The 18748-nt window shown below is 51.0% G+C and overlaps 1 protein-coding gene across 1 annotated transcript; it reads left to right on the top strand.

Annotated features, from left to right (window-relative positions):
• The first annotated feature begins 725 nt into the window (after positions 1-725).
• LOC104061818 (angiopoietin-related protein 7) lies at positions 726-18291 on the top strand. Its single transcript, XM_009563800.2, has 7 exons — positions 726-823; positions 1490-2347; positions 8148-8370; positions 9037-9174; positions 10921-11137; positions 13640-13835; positions 15756-18291. The coding sequence occupies exons 2-7, from the start codon at positions 1913-1915 to the stop codon at positions 15900-15902; spliced, it is 1356 nt and encodes a 451-aa protein (XP_009562095.2). The 5' UTR covers positions 726-823; positions 1490-1912; the 3' UTR covers positions 15903-18291.
• The last annotated feature ends 457 nt before the right edge of the window (positions 18292-18748 follow it).

The raw sequence follows: 18748 nt of genomic DNA, 5'->3' as shown, positions 1-18748 counted from the left end.
AACAGATCCACATCCTTCCTGTACTGAGGAGTCCATAACCGGATGCAGGACTAGAGGTGGGATCTCACCAGAGCTAAGCAGAGGGATGGAATCCCTTCCCTTGCCCTGCTGGTCCTGCTGGTTTGGATGCAGCCCAGGACACAACTGGATTCTAGGCTGTGGGTGCCCATTGCCGGCTCATGTTGAGCTTCTCATCTCCCAGCACCCCAAGTCCTTTTCCTTAGGGCCACTCTCAGATCACCTGGGAACTCCTCATTAAGGGAAGAACACCCAAAAGCCAGTGGTTTTGTCCAATATCCAAATGTCTGATTTCAGCTTGCATTCCTGTGGCTGAACGATTAACACCTGTAATTAAGCAAGCCTGTTGACATTACTCCCTTGAAAAAGAAGAGAGGAAGTCCTGGGGTAGTGAATAAAGTAAATGATGGCTTTTCCCTGCCGGCCCATGGCCGGGTTGGGAAACTTTCTTCCCAAGACTGCTGAGATGGGGCAGGTCACCAGACCATGGATGAAGCTGCCCTCTCCCTGAAACACATTTCAGTGGTGGGATAGGGGGGTTTCTAGATGAGGAGAAGCCATGCCCTCCTGCCAAGGCACTGTCTTAATCCCCTGTATGCTGATAAGGTCATGCCGGGACCCAAGCTCCTCCTTCCCAAGCACTGTCTGAGACCGGCAGCTCTCTTGGCCCTATTTATAGCACGGTGATAGGATCAGGGGGAATAAGCATTTAGTGGCCCCTAAATCACACCCTGCTCCCCATGGCCAGTCGGTGTATGCTGCTCTCTGCTCTTGCCACCGGAGAGCCTGGCCAGAACTTTTGAAGGTATGATGGGAGCTGGGGTTCTGCTTGCTGGGAGCTGGGTTGGTGCTGGGGAGCTTTAGCATCCCTCCCAGTTTCCCAGCCTCACTGGAGTGGGGTGGTGATGGCTTTCGGTTGAGAGAAACCCTGGGAGCAGACCCAGAGTGTGATGTCATGACTGGGAGCCCACCTGTCAGGCAGGGATCAGAGCATGTCTCTGGCTGCAATAGGATCCAAATTTCTCTTTATTAAAGGGACTAAGTTCTGTATTTGTCTCACTGGACAGTGGCCAGGCCACCATCCCTCCATCTTCTTTTAGACCTGAGCCCACATGCGGCAATAGATTGCTCTGGGGATGTGCTGGTGGTCTAAGTGTGCCCAAGGGTGGGCTAGTGATCTTGGCTGCCCATCTTAGATGGGCACCATCCACTTGATAACTCCATTTATAGTCACAATTGTCAAGAATGAGAGCAGTCCAGAAGAGAAGGACTTGGGGTGCTGGGGGATGAGAAGCTCAACATAAGCTGCCAATGGGTGCTTCCAGCCCCAGAAGCCAAACCACGTCCTGGTCTGCATCCAAAGTAGTGGAACCAGCAGGATCAGGGAGGTGAGGCTGAGAGATTGTGGGCAGGGTTGGTTGTTCATCCTTCCTCTCTACCACCTGACTCCTTACTCTGGTTCCCATTTCAGGGAGCAATGGCATAGTGGGGTGTCCCATCCGGGAAAGCCAACTCCTTCCCATGCATGGTCCTGTGTGCGCAGAACCCCTGGCCCAACGGCCTGACCACCCCCTGCCAGACCTCAGCATCCTCCAAGCCAACCAGCAGCTCTGCAGGAGGGGAAACACCACCCACAAAGTCAGTGGAGACTGTCCAGGATTGTGGAGGAAAACCTGCTGGAGTTGGTCCCAGCTTGGTGGCAACGGGTTGACGCCGGGAAGGATACTCTGTGGGGACAAGTGGGTTCCTTGCCTGCAGCGAACCCCTTGGTGAGAGGGCTGGGCTCCCTATCAATGCTCTGTTCCCATAGAGCTGCAACCTCACCCGCTAGCTTTCAGAAGAACACCCAATGTTATGCCCTGGGGGTCTCCACATTTCTCCCTGATGGTGTTTGATGATGAGACATGTAGGGTCATCCCCAGGGCCCATCCTCACCTGCCTGATGGAGGTCTGCCCCAGCACTGGCTCTTCCAGAGCAAGTTTGCTATTCCTCATCCTTGTGGCCATGCTGAGCAGCTCCTCGCTACAGAAATCCCTTCCCGCGGGATACAGAGACCACGAGGGTCACCAGGAGAGCACGGGCCTAATCCAGTGTGGGGAGTACAGCAACCAGGTGCTGCCCAATGGCCGCTGTAAGATCGTGGCCACGCTGCCGCAGGGAGATGAGCAGCGGTGCCCAGACATGTTTCGTTGCACCGATGAGGTATCCTACTGGCTCCACGAGAATGAGGAACGCAAGCAGCAGGTCCTGGAGTTGCGGGAGCTGATCTCAGAGCTTCAAGAGGAGCTGAGGAACCACCGGCACCGCATCAAAGTCCTTGAGCTCCAGGTAAACGGCTGCCCTTCACAGACCCCCTCCATGTGGGTTTCCACAGTCCCTTGCAGCTCCCAGTAGCTGCAAGGGGAGGACGCTTGGTGAGACTTATGCCATTCTGACTGCAGGCTAGGATATCCCCAGCCCAAGGTCAGCTGGGACACAGAAGTTCTGGTTGTCTACACAGACTGGGGAGTGAGAGTCTGGAGAGCAGCCCAGTGGAAAGCGATCTGGGGGTTCTGGTTGACAGCAATTGAACATGAGCCAGCAGTGCGCTCTGGCAGCCAAGGGGACAGCCGTGCCCTGGGGTGCATCCAGCACGGCATTGCCAGTCAGTCGAGAGAGGTGATTGTTCCTCTCAACTCCACACTGCTGTGGCCTCGCCTTGAGTATTGTGTGCTTATTTGGGGGCTGCAGTACAGAAAGGATCTAAAGCTACTGGAGCGTGTCCAGAGGAAGCCATAAAGTTGTTGAAGGGTTTAGAAGGGAAGTCATATGAGGAGCAGCTGAAGTCACTTGGTTAGTTCAGACTGGAGAACAGAAGACTGAGGGGACACCTCATCCAGTTTACTGCTTTCTCACAGGGGAAAGAGGAAGGGCTGATCTCTGATGACCAGTGATAGGACCTGAGGGAATGGCAGGAAAATGTGCCAGGGGAGTGCTCTGTTGGACGTTAGGAAAAGGTTCTCCACACAGAGGCTGTTGGAGCCCTGGAAGAGCTCCCCAGGAAAGCAGTCACAGCACCAAGCCTGACAATATTCAAGAAGCATTTGGACCCATGGTGTGAATGTTGGGGTTGTCTTGTGCAGGGATAGGAGTCCAGGGATAGGACTTGATGGTCCTTATGGGTCCCTTCCAACTCTGGTAATTCTGTGATTCTGTGATATCCTTTAAAACCCAGCTGCTCCTACCATGATAGCTCAGAAACCTCCCGGGACTGATTTCTTAATGTTAGCCAGAAACTCTTCAGTGTTTTACCTATGCTATCTCCTCCATCTTCAATCCTGCCTAGATATGGCTGCTGATCCATCTCATTGCCTGTAACAGGATCCCAGACAAGACCTGGAGTTTTGCAGGGCCAGTGAAAGACCACATCTCTGATGGCTCTGTTTCACTGATCTCACTCTTTTGAAGCAAGTCCAGAGGGGACCATGAAGATGATCCAAGGGCTGGAGTACCTCCCATCCAAGGACAGGCTGAAAGAGTTAGGGTTGTTTGGCCTGGAGAAGAGAAGGCTGAGGGGAGACCTTAGAGCAGCCTCCCAGTACGGAAAGGGGCTCCATGAGAGCTGGGGAGGGGCTCTTGATAAGGGAGTGCAGGGACAGAGTGAGGGAGAATGGTTTTCAGCTGCAAGAGGGGAGATTGGGATGAGATTTTAGGAAGAATTGTTTCATTGTGAGGGTGGTGAGGCCCTGGCCCAGATTGCCCAGAGAAGCGGTGGCCCCCCCATCCCTGGAGGTGCTCAAGGCCAGGCTGAATGGGGCTTTGAGCAACTGGGTGCAGTGGGAGGTGTCTGTTTCCATGGCAAAGGATTGGAACTGGATGGGCTTTAAGGCTCCTTCCAACCCAAAACATTCCATGATCCCATGATTGTCCCCAAGTGGGCACTTTGCCTCCCAGCTGCCCTTTAATGTGCAGGCAGGGCTGCCACAGGCAGATACAACGCTCCTGCCCGCCTCACTGCCGGTGAGCTTGGTACTTTCAAGTTCCTCTCTCGCAGCACAAGCTGGTGGCTGCTGCACACCAACCAGGCTGTAAACCCAGCAAGGCAAGGATACATAGAATCATTTGATTGGAAAAGACCTTTGAGATCATCAAGTCCATCTGTACCTGTCCACTACTAAACCAGATCCCTGAGCACCTCATCCGCCCATCTTTTAAACACCACCAGGGATGGGGACTCCACCACCTCCCTGGGCAGCATCTGGCAGTGCCTGAGAGCCCTTTCGGTGAAGAATTTTTTCCTAATATCCATACTAAACCTCCCCTGGCACAACTTGAGGCCGTTTCCTTGCATCCTCTCACTTGTTACTCGGGAGAAGAGACCAGCGCCCACCTCACTGCTATCTCATTTCAGGCAGATGTAGACAGTGAGAAGGTGTCCCCTCAGCCTCCTTTTCTCTTGCCTAAACAACTCCAGGTCCCTCTGGTCACACCAAGACCCTGCTGCACGCAGGAAGGAGATGTCCTCTGAGACTTTTTGAGGTCACCTGTAGAGAGTTTCAGTTCTCAGCTGGATAAAGCCCTTAGCAACTGAATCCAGCTTGGAAACTGGTCCTCCTTTCTGCAGAGGTGGGCTGGATATCTCCAGCCACTCTTCCAACCTCTTCTTTTTTTTTCCTGAAAGTCTAAAAACTTAAAGGGATGGGATGGCTAGAAAAGGGAGGAAGAAAAGAAATTCTGCAGAGTCTAGCTGAGTTTTGTCAGCTTTGGGACTCTCCTGTAAGGGTTTTTTCCACACTGTGTTGGTCTGGCCACTTCTCAACACTTCTGTCCAGCCTAGGAAGCTGCTTTCTTCCTGCATCCCCTCGCATCTCCAAGGAGCTGTGCTGCTGACTTCCCTGCTGTGTCAGCCTGGGTAGGACTCCTCTGCCTCCGTTCCTCCCACTGAGGAGCTGTTGCTCCCTTAATCTTCTTTCATACATCAACCTCCGGCTGCTGCTGGTTGGTCTTCCTTGGGTTTGGCATCAGGATTCCTCTGGGAGCTCAGCGTGGGCTAGTCTGTCCAAGCGGAGACATCTCTGAGCTCAGCATCCTTTCTAGATGAGCAACAGGCTCTTCCAGGTCACAGCTCATCTCGGGTTAACGGGGACACCCAAACCAGCTGAGATGAATTTACCCCATCAATGTCCTTTCTTCCCTCCCTACTTCCCTCCTGCCAGGATAATCTAGGGAGCAAAAGGGATCCCCGCCCTGCGGGTTTGCAGTTCTATTGCATTTACACATCTGAGGCATGCACAGAGCCAGAGCCCGCTGTGCAAAACTACAGCCCTCCCAGCGGAGCAGAGGGATGCAGGGAAAGGAGCAGCATCTGGGCACCAACACGGTGGTCTGGCTGCACTGGTTTTAAGCAGCAAAGGGGAAAAAAAAGTACTGAGTGTGGAGGAGGGGACTGTCTGGGAGAAAGCATCATGGGGTTTACTGGGAGAGCTGATGCGTGGGTGGAAGGAGCTGGAAGAAGCCAGTTATCAGTCGCAGCTCACAGAGCAGGTGAGGAATGACTGATTTATGGCTGAGCCGGAGACATTGCAGACCTGAGAAGGAAAGCACCATGTTGTTGCATACTGTAATTCCCACTTTGCTACCCCTGCCTATCCATCTCGCTGGATTTTGGGATACGGGCAGTCCTGATGGGCTTTTAGCAGGGTCATGCAGGTAGTGCTCAGGCAGCACTGGGAAGGATATTGGCACCATAACCTGGGAATAACAAGCTGAGATGTGTCCTGGCAGGAATGGGTGATAGGGACCGAGGTGTGTGCAGTGTTCTGAGCAAGTAAATCTCTTCCAACTGAAGGAAGGGGTCCTCAGGAGGATCTCCTAGGACAAGAAGGACACGGAGCTGCTGGAGCATGTTCAGAGAAAGGCAATGAAGCTGGGGAGAGGTCAGGAGCCCAGGAGTTCTGAGGAACGGCTGAGGGCCCTGGGCCTGTTTAGTCTGGAAGAGAGGAAGCTGAGGGGAAAACTCACTGCTTTTTGCACTTCCCAGAAAGGAGATTGGAGTGAGGCAGGTGTTGGTCTCTTCTCCCAAGTAATAAGTGATAGGACAAGAGGCAATGGCCCAAAGTTGTGCTGGGGGAGGTTTAGATTGGATATCAGGAACAATTTCTTTACCAAAAGAGTAGTTCAGCCCTGGCAGAGGCTGCCGAGGGCAATGGTGGAGTTCTCGTCCCTGGAGGGGTTAAAAAACTGTCACTGTGACTGTCACACTTCGGAACGTGGTTTAGTAGGTGCGATAGGGTTGGACTGGATGATCTTAGAGTTCTTTTCCAACCTTAATGACTCTATGATTCTAGTCTGTGAAATCTGTGACCTGCAGGAGCACCACTGCAGTTTTGCAGGTAGCCATGAGTCGAGTGCCAGATCTCTGTGTCCTTGGGGATTTTTAATAAGCTGCGAGCTTACACAGACACCTGAAAATCCAGATTTACTGGATGCAGGGGATGGGGAGGTGAGGAAATAAACTCATTTATTGTCAGGGTTTTGGTGTGGCTTGTAAGGTCAGTGCAGTGATGCTGGGCAGGTGCTGAGGAAGAGATATCTCCATCAGGGGACAAGGAAGGGCAGTGTTGGAGGAAAACCAGCATCCCTCCATCATGGATGAGGGATCTGGGACTGCTGGGCCCTTGGAGGGACGGGGGATCACAGTGTAGCGCTGTTGCGTCGGGAAGAGGCAGGAATCCCAGGCTGCTGTGGGATTTTGGAGGTGCTGTTTAAGGCTTGCTCTGCCATCTAATGGACAGGGAGCACTGACGCGAGTGTGTCTGCAGAGCCTTCGTGTCTGGAGCATGTTCGATTCATGCCGGTGAGGCCCTGGGGTGTCCAACTCCTGGTGTGAGCTGTGGGCATCTCCAGCCAGCTTGTGTGTACATTTTATACAGGATCAGGAGCTGTTGTCCTAAACAGAAAGCTTCAGGAAGAACTTAGAGCAGCTTTCCAGCACTGAAAGGGGCTCCAAGAAAGCTGAGGAAGGGCTCTTGATCAGGGAGTGCAGGGATAGGACAATGGAGAAGGGTTTTTAAGGCAAGAAGGGAGATTGAGATGAGATTTTGGGCAGAAATTTTCCCTGTGAGGGTGGAGAGGCCCTGGTCCAGGTTTCCCAGAGAAGTGGTGGCTGCCCCATTCCTGGAGGTGTTCAAGGCCAGGTTGGATGGGGCTTAGATCAACCTGATCCAGTGGGAGATGTCCCTGCCCATAGCAGGGGATTGGAACTGGATGGGCTTTAAAGTCCTTTCCCACTCAAACCATTCTATTATTCTGTAATTCTAAAACAAGCAGCAAACAGATCATAAAAGGGGTTGGAGTCCTGTATCACACCCACCCCTTTTATCACAGGGATGTGGTCATTGCTGTTTGCAAGACTCCAGCCATCACCCAAAGAGCAGGAGATGGCTCATCGTGCAATGTGTTCATAAGAAGTGCAGCTCCTTATAATGTCATAAGATATTATATAGTCCAAAGGGAGGCGGCCTCAAGTTGTGCCAGGGGAGGTTTATATTGGATATTAGCAAAAATGTCTTTATTATAAGAGTGGTAAAGCCCTGGCAGAGACTGCCCAGGGCAGTGGTGGAGTCCCCATCCCTGAAGGGATTCGAAAACTGTGTGTCCGTGGCACTCAGGACATGGTTTAGTCAGCACGGTGGTGTTATGATGGTTGGACTGGATGATCTTAGAGGTCTTTTCCCACCTTAATGATTCCATGATTCTATGATTCTATGAGATTGTACAATTTTTTTGAAGGAAAACCGAGCTGTGGTGGCATTGCTGAATATGTAGAGGCCATGTCCACGTTGCAATGGCTTGCAGACTGGAGAGGATTCCTATGCACTTGCCCTGCTCTTGCAGATATAAGCCTGTCTGTGCATGCCCTGCTTGTGGCTCCCATGGTGGGCTGGGGGATGGAATGAGGCTGCAGGGGGATGGGGAGGGTGAAAGCACCATCCTTGGGGTTCTTCATCTCTGTTGGTGTATGCAGCGAGTGCTCCTCTCTCTGCTTGCTCTCCTGCCTGCCCATCCCTGGGGTGTCTCAAAGCTGTGTTCCCAGCTCCATGTCAGTCCCCAGGCATTCTCCTCATCCCACTTTTCTCCTTGCCTGCAGCATGAGGAAGCGGCTGGCCGGAACCACAGCCTGGCTCAACGTGTGCAGGACCTGGAGCATCGTTACAGTGAGGCGAGCACCCTGCAGCACATCCAGGCCACGCTGCTCTATGACATGCAGGCACAGATAAACAACATCTCCGTCCTGACTGACTGGGCTTGGCGAAACCCCACCTGCCTTGGCCCTGCTGAGATGAGGCTACAGGAAGAGATGCACCACCCAGGTGATGGGGAGATGTCAGGGCCAGATGAGAGGCGTTGCTTCACCCTTAAAGCAAGATACTCTAGAGCAAGAGAGTGGGAAAATAGCTTTAAAGCCCTCTTTGCATTGGTCAGCAGTCATCAGACTGGGTGAGATCACTCACCCAGCTTGCCCTTCCACAGCAGCCAGAAGGGCTCCTCAGGGCAATGGACACCTCTGAGGATGGCTTCCATAGAATCATAGAATGACCTGAGTTGTGAGGGACCCACAAGGATCATCGAGTCCAAATCCTGTCCTTGCACAGGACACCCCAACATTCACAACATGTGGCAGGGGTGTTGTCCAAGTGTTTCTGGAATATTGTCAGGCTTGGTGTGGTTTCTGCTTCCCTGGGAAGCTGTTCCAGTGCTCCAACACCCTCTGGGTGAAGAACCTTTTCCTAATGTCCAACCTAACCCTCCTCTGGTGCATTTTCCTGCCATTCTCTTGGGTCTTATCACTGGTCACCAGAGAGAAGATATCAGTGCCTGCTCCCCCTCCTTGCCTTGTGAGGAAGCTGGAGACCATGATATCTCTCCTCATCCTATTTGTCTGGCTCTGCAGTACAATTGCATGAAAACAAGGCTGGCTTTGTGTGTTCCTTTTTTTCTGCACTAAATGCTGTCTTTCTCTGTTCTCTCTCTCTCAGAGGTGAAGCATGGCAGGAACTGCCCCATTGACTGTGCTTCTGTTTATTACAATGGGCTCCGGCGATCTGGGGTCTACAGTATCATGCCCTCAGTGGGAGGGATGCCGATTGAAGTGCTATGTGAGATGGACACTGAAGGTACTGCAGGAGACACCTACAACATCTTCTAGGAGAGCTTTGGGTGGGATTTGTCTAACCTGAGATTTCCATCTCATCTGAGCTATTTCTGAGTTACTTTACAGGCAGTGAAAGTAGCATCTACAGAAAAGCTCTTCTCCAGAGACAGAGAACTCATCCTCTCTGAGGAGTAAAGGAGTTTGGATGATTGCTTCAAACTAGACATTGTGTTTGGGATTAATTTCTCTACAGGAAAGCTGGGGAGGGGCTCTTGATCAGGGATTGCTGGAATAGAATGAGGAGAGGAAGGTTTTAAGCTGCAAGAGGGGAGATTGGGATGAGATCTTAAGAAGAAATGTTTTCCTGGGAGGGTGGGGAGCCCCTGGCCCAGGTTGCCGAGAGAAGTGGTGGCTGCCCAATTCCTGGAGGTGTTGAAGGGCAGGTTGGCTACCTGATCCAGTGGGAGGTGTCCCAGCCCATGGCAGGGGGGTTGGAACTGGATGGGCTTTGAGATCCCTTCCAACCAAAACCATTCCCTGTTTCTTTGACTTTAAATATTGGCATTTAGTGCTCTTTGAGATATTCTCATGTATCCAAAATGTTTGCAAACACAAAGTAGATATGACTTAAGGAGAGAGAAACTCTTCTGGAGTAGCAGCTGGTCACTGGGCAGTACCTGGAGCACCTCCTGGTAGCTGAGGACTATGTGTCAGCAAACACTAATTGTAGCTGCGCCGAAGTGAGGAGGAGGGTGGTAGATCCTCTCCCACAGATTTTTTAGAGTGTAAATGAGGACCAGGTGACCTCCCACACCCTTTTTGTCTAAAAATCTGTAGAGAGTGCACTACTGTCATGTCATCGGGGAAGTGAGGCCCCGTGGATCTGCTCCTTCGTGCCATGCTGGAGGAAGGGATTCATCTCCCCTCACATTATCACTCAAGATCTTCAAGACCAGGCTGGATGAGGCTTTAAGCAACATAATACAGTGGGAGGTGTCCCTGCTCATGGCATTGAGGTTGGAACTGGGTAGGCTTTAAGGTGCCTTCTGATCCAAACCATTCCATGATTGGCATCTCTACTGTTGTAGTGGCTACAGGTGATTGCAATGCGGGGATGCATGTGCTTATTAAGAAACAGGCTGTTCAGTGTGGTCTCTGTTATGTCATCACTATTACTTGCATGACTATCAACACAATCTTGGACACTGTAGAGTGTAGGCTGTACAAATAGCAAATAAAAAGATGGCCCCAGTCCTGCCCCCCGCCACCCCCCGCCCAAAGCTTACAACATTGGAACAAAATGAGGGAGGAGAGAGGGATTTGGACAGATGGGAGAGCAGATGGAGACAGCGAGACAATACTGGGAGAGCTCGTGTGCCTCTGTGGTGCTTCAGGAACAGTACATATTAATCTCCAAACTCCAGGATCCCTAGTTTGTTCCAGTTCCAAAATATTTGCCTCATGAAAGCTCCCATCTCTCTTCTTTAAAACCAACTTAAGCTCTGGAATGATCCTCTAACAATCAACAGGGTTCATGAACCAGCATGAGTTCATGAGATGGAAGTCTCTTCCTGTGAGTTATGATCACATCACATTTTATCCCTGTGAAGGAATGGACACCGTATTTTGCTGGTTGGTGGAAGGACGCATGACAAGGAGACATCTTGCTGAGCTGCAGGTGGCTCCTCAGAGGTGGTACCAGTAAGGAGTCTGTCTGAGACCCTTGGATGCTCCCTGGACACTCGCATTTCATGCTCTCTCTCGGCAGGTGGAGGCTGGACAGTCATTCAGAGGCGTCAGGATGGCTCAGTTGACTTCAACCGGACCTGGAATGAGTACAAGGAAGGCTTTGGGGACCTCAATGGTGAATTCTGGCTGGGCAATGAGAACATCCACAAGATGACGAGCCAAGGGGACTACTCACTGCGTATTGACCTGGAGGACTGGAATAACAAGCACAAGCATGCCTTCTACCAGGTCTTCAGGTAGAAAGTGGGATGGCCTTCCCTGGTTCTCATAGACGCAACGGTTTCAAAGCTGGGAAGGCTTCAGGCATGGGAACCCCAATGAGATCAGAGTGACTCTGTCTAGAGAGCTTTTCAGACTGGGCCCAGGCTGTCCACCCTTTCTTCCTCACTTGGATTTGACCACCAATGTCTACTCCAAGTTGAAGCCAAGGTGTCAGTACTGAATGTGCAGTGGTGTTTGGCCATGGCCAAAATCCCCAGCCTAGAGGGAAGTGACCTGTAAAACCCAACAGACAGTCCCCACCTGTTTAGGGGTATTTTTTGAGCCAAAATTATTGACCTTTATGTCAAAACCAGGATTTTGAATCCTCTGGTCCTGCTGGGCAGGTCATAGAATCACAGAATGGTTGGAGCTGAAACATCTGGAGCTCATCCAGTCCAACCCCTTTGCTAAAGCAGGGTTACCTCCAGCAGTTGCACAGGATCACATCCAGGTGAGTTTGGATATCTCCTGAGAAAGAGAATCCATAGGCCGCTGGGCAGCCTTGTCCAGTGCTTTGTCATCTGTACAGGAAAGAGGTTTTTCCTCAAGTTCAGGTGGAACCGTGCTCCAGTTTGTACCTGCTACTCCTTGTCCTGTCACTGGAAACCACTGAACAGAGCTTGGCCCCATCCTCCTGATCTCCAGTCCTTTAGATATTTATAAGCATTGATGGGATCCCCCCTCTATTCTTCTCCAGGCCACACAGACCCATGTGTCTCAGCCTTTTCTTCTAAGAGAGGTGCTTCAGTCCCCTCCTTATCTCTGTGCCCTCTGCTGGCCTCTCTCCAGTTGTTCCTTGTCTTTCTGGAGCTGGAGAGCTTAGAACAGGACTCCAAATGGGGCCTCTCTAGGGCAGAGCAGATAGGCAGGAGAATCTCCCTCACCACGCTCTTCTCCGTGCACCCTAGGATCCCCTTGGCCACCTTGGCCACAATGGCACATTGCTGGCTCATGGCTAACTTCTCGTCTACCAGGAATCCCAAGTCCTACGCAGAGCTGCTTTCCAGGTGGTCAGCCCTTAACATGTAGTGGTGCAGTGTGTTATTCCTCCTGAGGTGCAGGTCCTCCAGCATCTCCCTGGTTTACAGTCATGTTTTTATTGTTACCCTCTCTACTCATGGCTTTTACTCACTGGGTCTGACGTAATGTCCTTTAATATCTGTAGCCCTTCCCCTCCTCTGCTGTTTTATTTATCTATACCACATCACCCACATCCTTTCTTAATCAGGGGTGACCTGATCTGTCTAGACTGTCCCAGATGAACTCTCTCCCTGTTTCTGCTTGAAATGCTTGTTGGTAACTCTGGAGTTATCCACTATGAGAAGATGTCCAAGGGAGCGCTGCACCTTGTGGGCACTAAAAGCTTGAAGGCTTTGAGTAGACCCCAGAACTGCTGAAACTGCTGGGAAATAAATATCTCATTGCCTGAATGTGCTAGAACATCTTCCACCAGCAAACACGTGCTCTGAATGGTCATCTTGACTTCTCACATCAGACACTGTGTGCAGCAGCAGTGACCTTCAGCCTTTGCTAATCCAGCAGCACGTTACTAACTAGCTCACTCAAAGTGAAGAGCAGGATGCTTGTGACGTGGAGATGAGGCAGCGCTGTGTAATTAGAGGAACTGTCTTGCCAAAGCTGCCACAGTTCTTTGTTGTGGTTTTAGAGTCACGGTCTGCCCAGTTCAGACCCAAAACAAGTGCCCTGAGTCATGGCAGAATCATGCACATCCCACAGAAGGGAAAAACACAATGTCTTCGGCTTCTAGAGGGGATGAATCATACCAAGGAGGCTGGGCAGAGCAGCTTGATGATTGCTAGGTGTCCCCATCAGGAATCATGGAACCATTAAGGCTGGAAAAGACCTCTAAACTCATCCAGTCCAACTGTCAGCCCAACCCCACGGTGCCGATGAAACCGTGTCCCCAGGTGCCAAGGCCACACATTTCTTGGAGCTGTCCAGGGACAGGGACTCCACCACTGCCCTGGGCAGCCTCTGCCAGGGCTTCACCACTCTTTCAATAAGGAAATTGTTCCTAATATCCAATCTAAAACTTCCCTGGCACAACTTGAGGACATTTCATCTTGTCCTATCACTTCTTAATTGGGAGAAGACACCAACATCCACCTTGCTTCAACCTCCTTTCAGTTGCAATGAGGTCTCCCCTCAGCCTCCTCTTCTCCAGGCTGAACAGCCTCAGGGCCCTCAGCCACTCCCAGAATCCCTGTGCTCCAGACTCTTCCCCAGCTCCGTTCCCCTTCTCTGGACATATTCCAGCCCCTCAAGGTTGCTTTTTTGTACTGAGGGGCCCGAAAGGGAACCGGGATTTGAGGTGTAGCCTTACCATTACCAAGTCCAGGGGGATGATCCCTTCCCTACTCCTGCTGGCCACAGCATTTTTGATACAAGCCAGTATCCAGGCTGGAAGGGCTCCTCAAATGCTCCCTATTAAATAGTCCCACCTTTGTTGCTTGTAGCATTGAAGATGAGACAAACTATTACCGTCTACATGTGGATGGGTTCAGTGGGACAGTGGAGGATTCCTTTGCCTGGTACCACAACAAGAGGAGCTTCAGCACACCTGACTCAGGGAACATATGTGCCGAGATTTCCCATGGAGGATGGTGGTACCACCAGTGCTTTTTCTCCAACCTCAATGGGGTGTACTACAAGGTAAAGTAGAGGGATAAGACCACCAGGTGTTATTTCTCCCATGAATGATTTTTCTCTTCTCAGGGTGTAATACAAAGAAAGATGGAGAGATGACGATGCAGATGTTAGCAAATGAGGTCCAGAGGTAGCAGGAGGTTGTTGGTCCTCACATCTTTGCAATCCTTCCTGGTTTGACCTCTACTCTCCAGGGAGGGAACAAAATGGATTGAGAGCAGCCCTGAGGAGAGGCACTTAGGGATGCCACTGGATGAGAAGCTCAATGTGAGGCAGCAACATGTGCTTGCAGCCTAGAAAGCCAACAGTGTCCTGGGCTGCGTCCAAAGCAGTGGGACCAGCAGGGCCAGGGAGGCTATTCTGCCCCTCTGCTCCACTCAGGTGTGACCTCATCTGCATTCAGTTCTGGAGTCCTCACCACAGGAAGGACATGGAATGGTTGGAGCAAGTCCAGAGGAGACCACAGAGATGATCCGAGCGCTGGAGCAGCTCTCATACGAGGACAGGCTGAGAGAGTTGGGGTTGTTCAGCCTGGAGAAGAGAAGGCTGCGGGGAGTCCTTAGAGCAGCCTTTCAGTACTGAAAGGGGCTCCAGGAAAGCTGGGGAGGGGCTCTTGAGCAGGGATTTCAGGGGCAGGACGGGGGAATGGTTTGAAGTTGAAAAATGGGAGATTGAGATGAGATTTTAGGAAGAAATGTTCTGCTGGGAGGGTTGTGAGGTTACCTGAGAAGTTGTGGCTGCCCCATCCCTGGAGGTGTTCAAGGCCAGGTTGGGTGGGGCTTTGATCAACCTGGTCCAGTGGAAAGTGTCCTTGCCCATGGCAAGGTGTTAGAACTGGGTGGGCTCTGAGGTCCCTTCCAACCCAACCCATTCCATGATTCTATGATTCTATGATAATGAGTGCTGGACACCAAGGTAATCCAGCCTTGTCAGTGCCATGGGCCACACAGGAGTATTGAGACAACTCTGCACAGTGGGGTTTGGAATTGCATGGTGGAAACTTGTGGTATAGGTGACTCACGTAGCCTGAGACAGATGGATGCCAGCTCCATTGGGACCATTTGAAAGATCATAGAATCATACAATATTTTGGGTTGGAAGGGACCTTAAAGATCATCTAGTTCCAACACCCCTGCCATAGGCAGGGACACCTCCCACTAGACCAGGCTGCCCAAGGCTCCATCCAACCTGGCCTTGAACACCTCCAGGGATGGGGCAGCCACAACTTCCTTGGGCAACATGTTCCAGTGTCTCACCGCTCCCATGGTGAAGAAATTCTTCCTTATACCAAGCCTAAATCTGCCCCTTTCCAGTTTATACTCATTCCCGCTCATCCTATCACTACAAGCCTTTGTGAACAGCCTCTCCCCAGCTTTCTTGTAGCCCCTTCAGCTACTGGAAGGTCGCAATAAGATCTCCTCAGAGCCTTGTCTTCTCCAGGCTGAACAAGCCCAAATCTCTCAGCCTGTCCTCGTAGGGAAGGTGCTCCAGCCCTCTGATTATCTTTGCAGCCCTCCTCTGGATCCATTCCAACAGCTCCATATCCTTCTTAAGCTGAGGATTCCAGAACTGGACACAATACTCCAGATGAACTCTCACAAGAGAGGAACAGAGGGGCAGAACCACTTCCCTTGACCTGCTGGCCATGCTTCTTTTGATGCAGTCCAAGACACGGTTGTCCTTCTGGGCTGCGGGAGCACATTGCGGGCTCATGTCAAACTTCTCATCAACCAGCACCACCGATCGAAATGACGGTCAAGAGAGAGCATGGGAGTGAGGTGTTGAGCTTTACATCCTGTTTTCACCACATCATCATTTAGCTCTTTGCTCTAGTGTTTCAGATCATTTGGTTTTATGATGCTGCCATCTGGATGAGGCTTCTGTGTGTTTTCCATGTCTGACCATCCCTCTTTCTCTGCATCACAGGGTGGACGATACTCCATTAAAAACCGCAAGATCCTGGGGCCAGATGGTATTGTGTGGTACTCATGGAAGGATACAGACTACTACTCCCTGAGGAAGGTGGTCATGATGATTCGACCACGTACTTTCCGGCCCCACCTCTCCCCATGAAGGAAGGTGGGACGTTCTTCATTTCACCTTACATTGAACACTGGAAATAGTTTGCTGTGAGCAAAAACTGGTGCTAGGGTTCCCAGAGGGACTAAGCCACCATGGCTGTTGCTGCCTGTTTGCTTACAAGAGAACTGAACTAACAGCAGAGGCATTAAGATCTTCAACAAGGGGTTGGGTGGTGAAAGCTCTCCTGAAAACCTGGAGGCGATTGCTGAGAAGCGCTTTGCAAAGACAAACATGTGGCTTGCTGTTTCACCTGGTAGCAATAGTCTTTGGCAGGCTTGGACATCCCCAAGAATTGAGGTTAAATCCAGTTGCTGGTTTTGACTGGATGATGGGAATCAGCCACCCGTGAAGGCTGGAGCTTACATTCAATGGAGGTGTAGCATGGTCTGGCTACCAACCCGATGGTATTTTAGAGGGAAGCAAAGAAGCAGCAACCTTGTATGAGTTTTCCACTTAGGATATGATGGATCAATTCTTGTGCTGTAAGACGTAGGTAAAAACCTGTCTGGATGGCCAAGCTCAGAGAGCTTGAATGGAACTAAATCCAGTTGTTGGCTGGTCACAAGCAGTGTTCCCAGGGCTCAGTGTTGGGGGCAGTCCTGTTTAATGTCTTTACCCATGATATGGACAAGGGCATTGAGTCTTCCCTCAGTCAGTTTGCAGATGACACAAAATTGGGTGGGAATGTTGATCTACAGGAGGGCAAGAATGTTCTGCAGAGGAATTTGGACAGGCTGGACCCATGGGCCAAGGCCAGTTGAATGAGGTTCAACAAGGCCAAGTGCTGAGTCCTGCACTTGAGTCACAACAGCCACGTCTGGTGCTCCAAGCTGGGGAAGAGTAGCTGGAAAGCTGCCCTATGGAAAAGGACCTGGGGGTGCTGGTCAACAGCAGCTGAACATGAGCCAGCAGTGGCCCAGGTGGCCAAAGCCAACACCACCCAGGCTTGGATCAGCCATAGTGTGGCCAGCAAGAGTAGGGAAGGGATCATCCTCCTGCGCTTGGCCCTGGTAAGGCTGCACCTTGAATCCTGGCTTCAGTTTTGGACCCCTCACTCCAAGAAAGACCTTGAGGGGCTGGCGCACATCCAGAGAAGGGGAACGGAGCTGGGGAAGGGTCTTGAGCCCAAGGATTCTGAGAGTGGCTCAGGGCCCTGGACCTGTTTAGTGTTGAGAAGAGGAGGATGAGGGGCTACTTTCTTGCTCCCTACAGCTACTTAAAAGGAGATTGTAAAGAAGTCAGTGCTGGTCTCTTCTCCCAGGTAGCACGGGATACGATGAGAGGAAATGGCCTCACGTTGTGCTGGAGGAGGTTTACATTGAATATTGGGAACAATTTCTTTACTGAGGGAGTGGTGAAGCCCTGGCAGAGGCTGCCCAGGGCGGTGGTGGAGTCCCCATCCCTGGAGGAGTTCAGAAAATCTGTGGATGTGGCACTTCAGGACATGGTCTAGTAGGCACAGTGATGTTGGGCTGACGGTTGGACTGGATGAGCTTAGAGGTCTTTTCCAAGATTAACAGTTCTAGAAGATAAGCATCTCTCCAGCTTCAGCAGAATTTCTCTGTTCACATCTCCATGTATATATTTGGTACTTAGGGTTCAGCACCCTAGAGATGTGTCAGGGTGGCTCCATGGTGTTGTGGCAGCCCTGAGAGCCAGCATGCATCACCTAGGGATGGCACATCATGAGCAAAAGCGGAGGAAGGTCTCCAGTGGCCATCACCTTCCCTGGCAAGGACTGTGTTTAATGTGGACTTCAGCATGTTGGGATAAGACTTTAAATGAAAGAGTTTAAAGCAAATGCTGAATTTGCAATTCTGGTTTTACCACTACATCCTTCCTCTGGTGAAGAACTTCCGCTGATTTTCCCATCTACCCTAAACGTGGTCTGCAGGAATGATTGGATGTGATTTTATGTCTTTATTTTACTGCCTTACTCTGGATTCATTGTTGCTGTCTTTTCACTTTCCATCTGTAACTGCAGCAAGAGGTTCTCCTTTTTTCCCAGCTTGGTCTCCTCACAGGATCAAGAGATGGAGGCTGGGACTCGGCCTCAGCCCTTAAAGTGTCTGGTGATGAGTATTTAATTAGATTACCATTTTCCTGTTTGATGTGGGCAGACAAGTTCAAAGAGGGTTCACCAAAGGGGAAAGGCAGATGAGTTAAGACAGCACCACTCATCCCAGCTATTTGCCTCCTGCTTGATGCTGTGCTGGCTCCCTGATGGTTTCTGTAGCTTTTACACTGTTCTGGACTATATTTTGCCTAAAACCTTATTTTCTGGACTATATGTTGCCCAGAACCTCATTTTTCATGAGTAAATCAAGAGGAGAAGTTACCTTCCAACAAACATCCTACAAACTAGTATCCCCCAAGATAATAAAGCCATGTTACTTGTCTTTCCCTCTTTCTCCTGCTAGGTTTACCTTGGTCGCCCTTGAGATGTGTTACCAAAGTATCTCAGATGGTGTCTGGGAGTTGCAACGGGATGGTCTGCACTACTGTTGCTGTTACTTGCCATGAACATCTGGGCACTACCAGTGGGAGGAGAGCTTTCGAGCACCCACATCTCAGATTTAAAGTGTTAAGTGTTTCAAGTTCCTTCAGGGTCTGACCTTCCTTCTTCAGACTGCAGGCAATAAAAAGGCCACCATGTCCACAGGTTAAGCAATACCCTACTAAGAGACTAATAAATCACAAAGCAGTGGGAGCAGCAGGATGAGGGAGGGGATTCTGCCCCTCTGCTCCACTCTGGTGGGATCCCACCCGGAGCCTTGCATCCAGTTCTGGAGTCCTCAGCACAGGAAGGAACGGATCTGCTGGAGCCAGTCCAGAGG

This window comes from Cuculus canorus, chromosome 3 (genome assembly GCF_017976375.1).
Source record: "Cuculus canorus isolate bCucCan1 chromosome 3, bCucCan1.pri, whole genome shotgun sequence".
Classification (NCBI taxonomy): domain Eukaryota; kingdom Metazoa; phylum Chordata; class Aves; order Cuculiformes; family Cuculidae; genus Cuculus; species Cuculus canorus.
The sequence above is the reverse complement of the archived record's forward strand: the minus strand, read 5'-3'. Positions and strand labels throughout refer to the sequence as shown.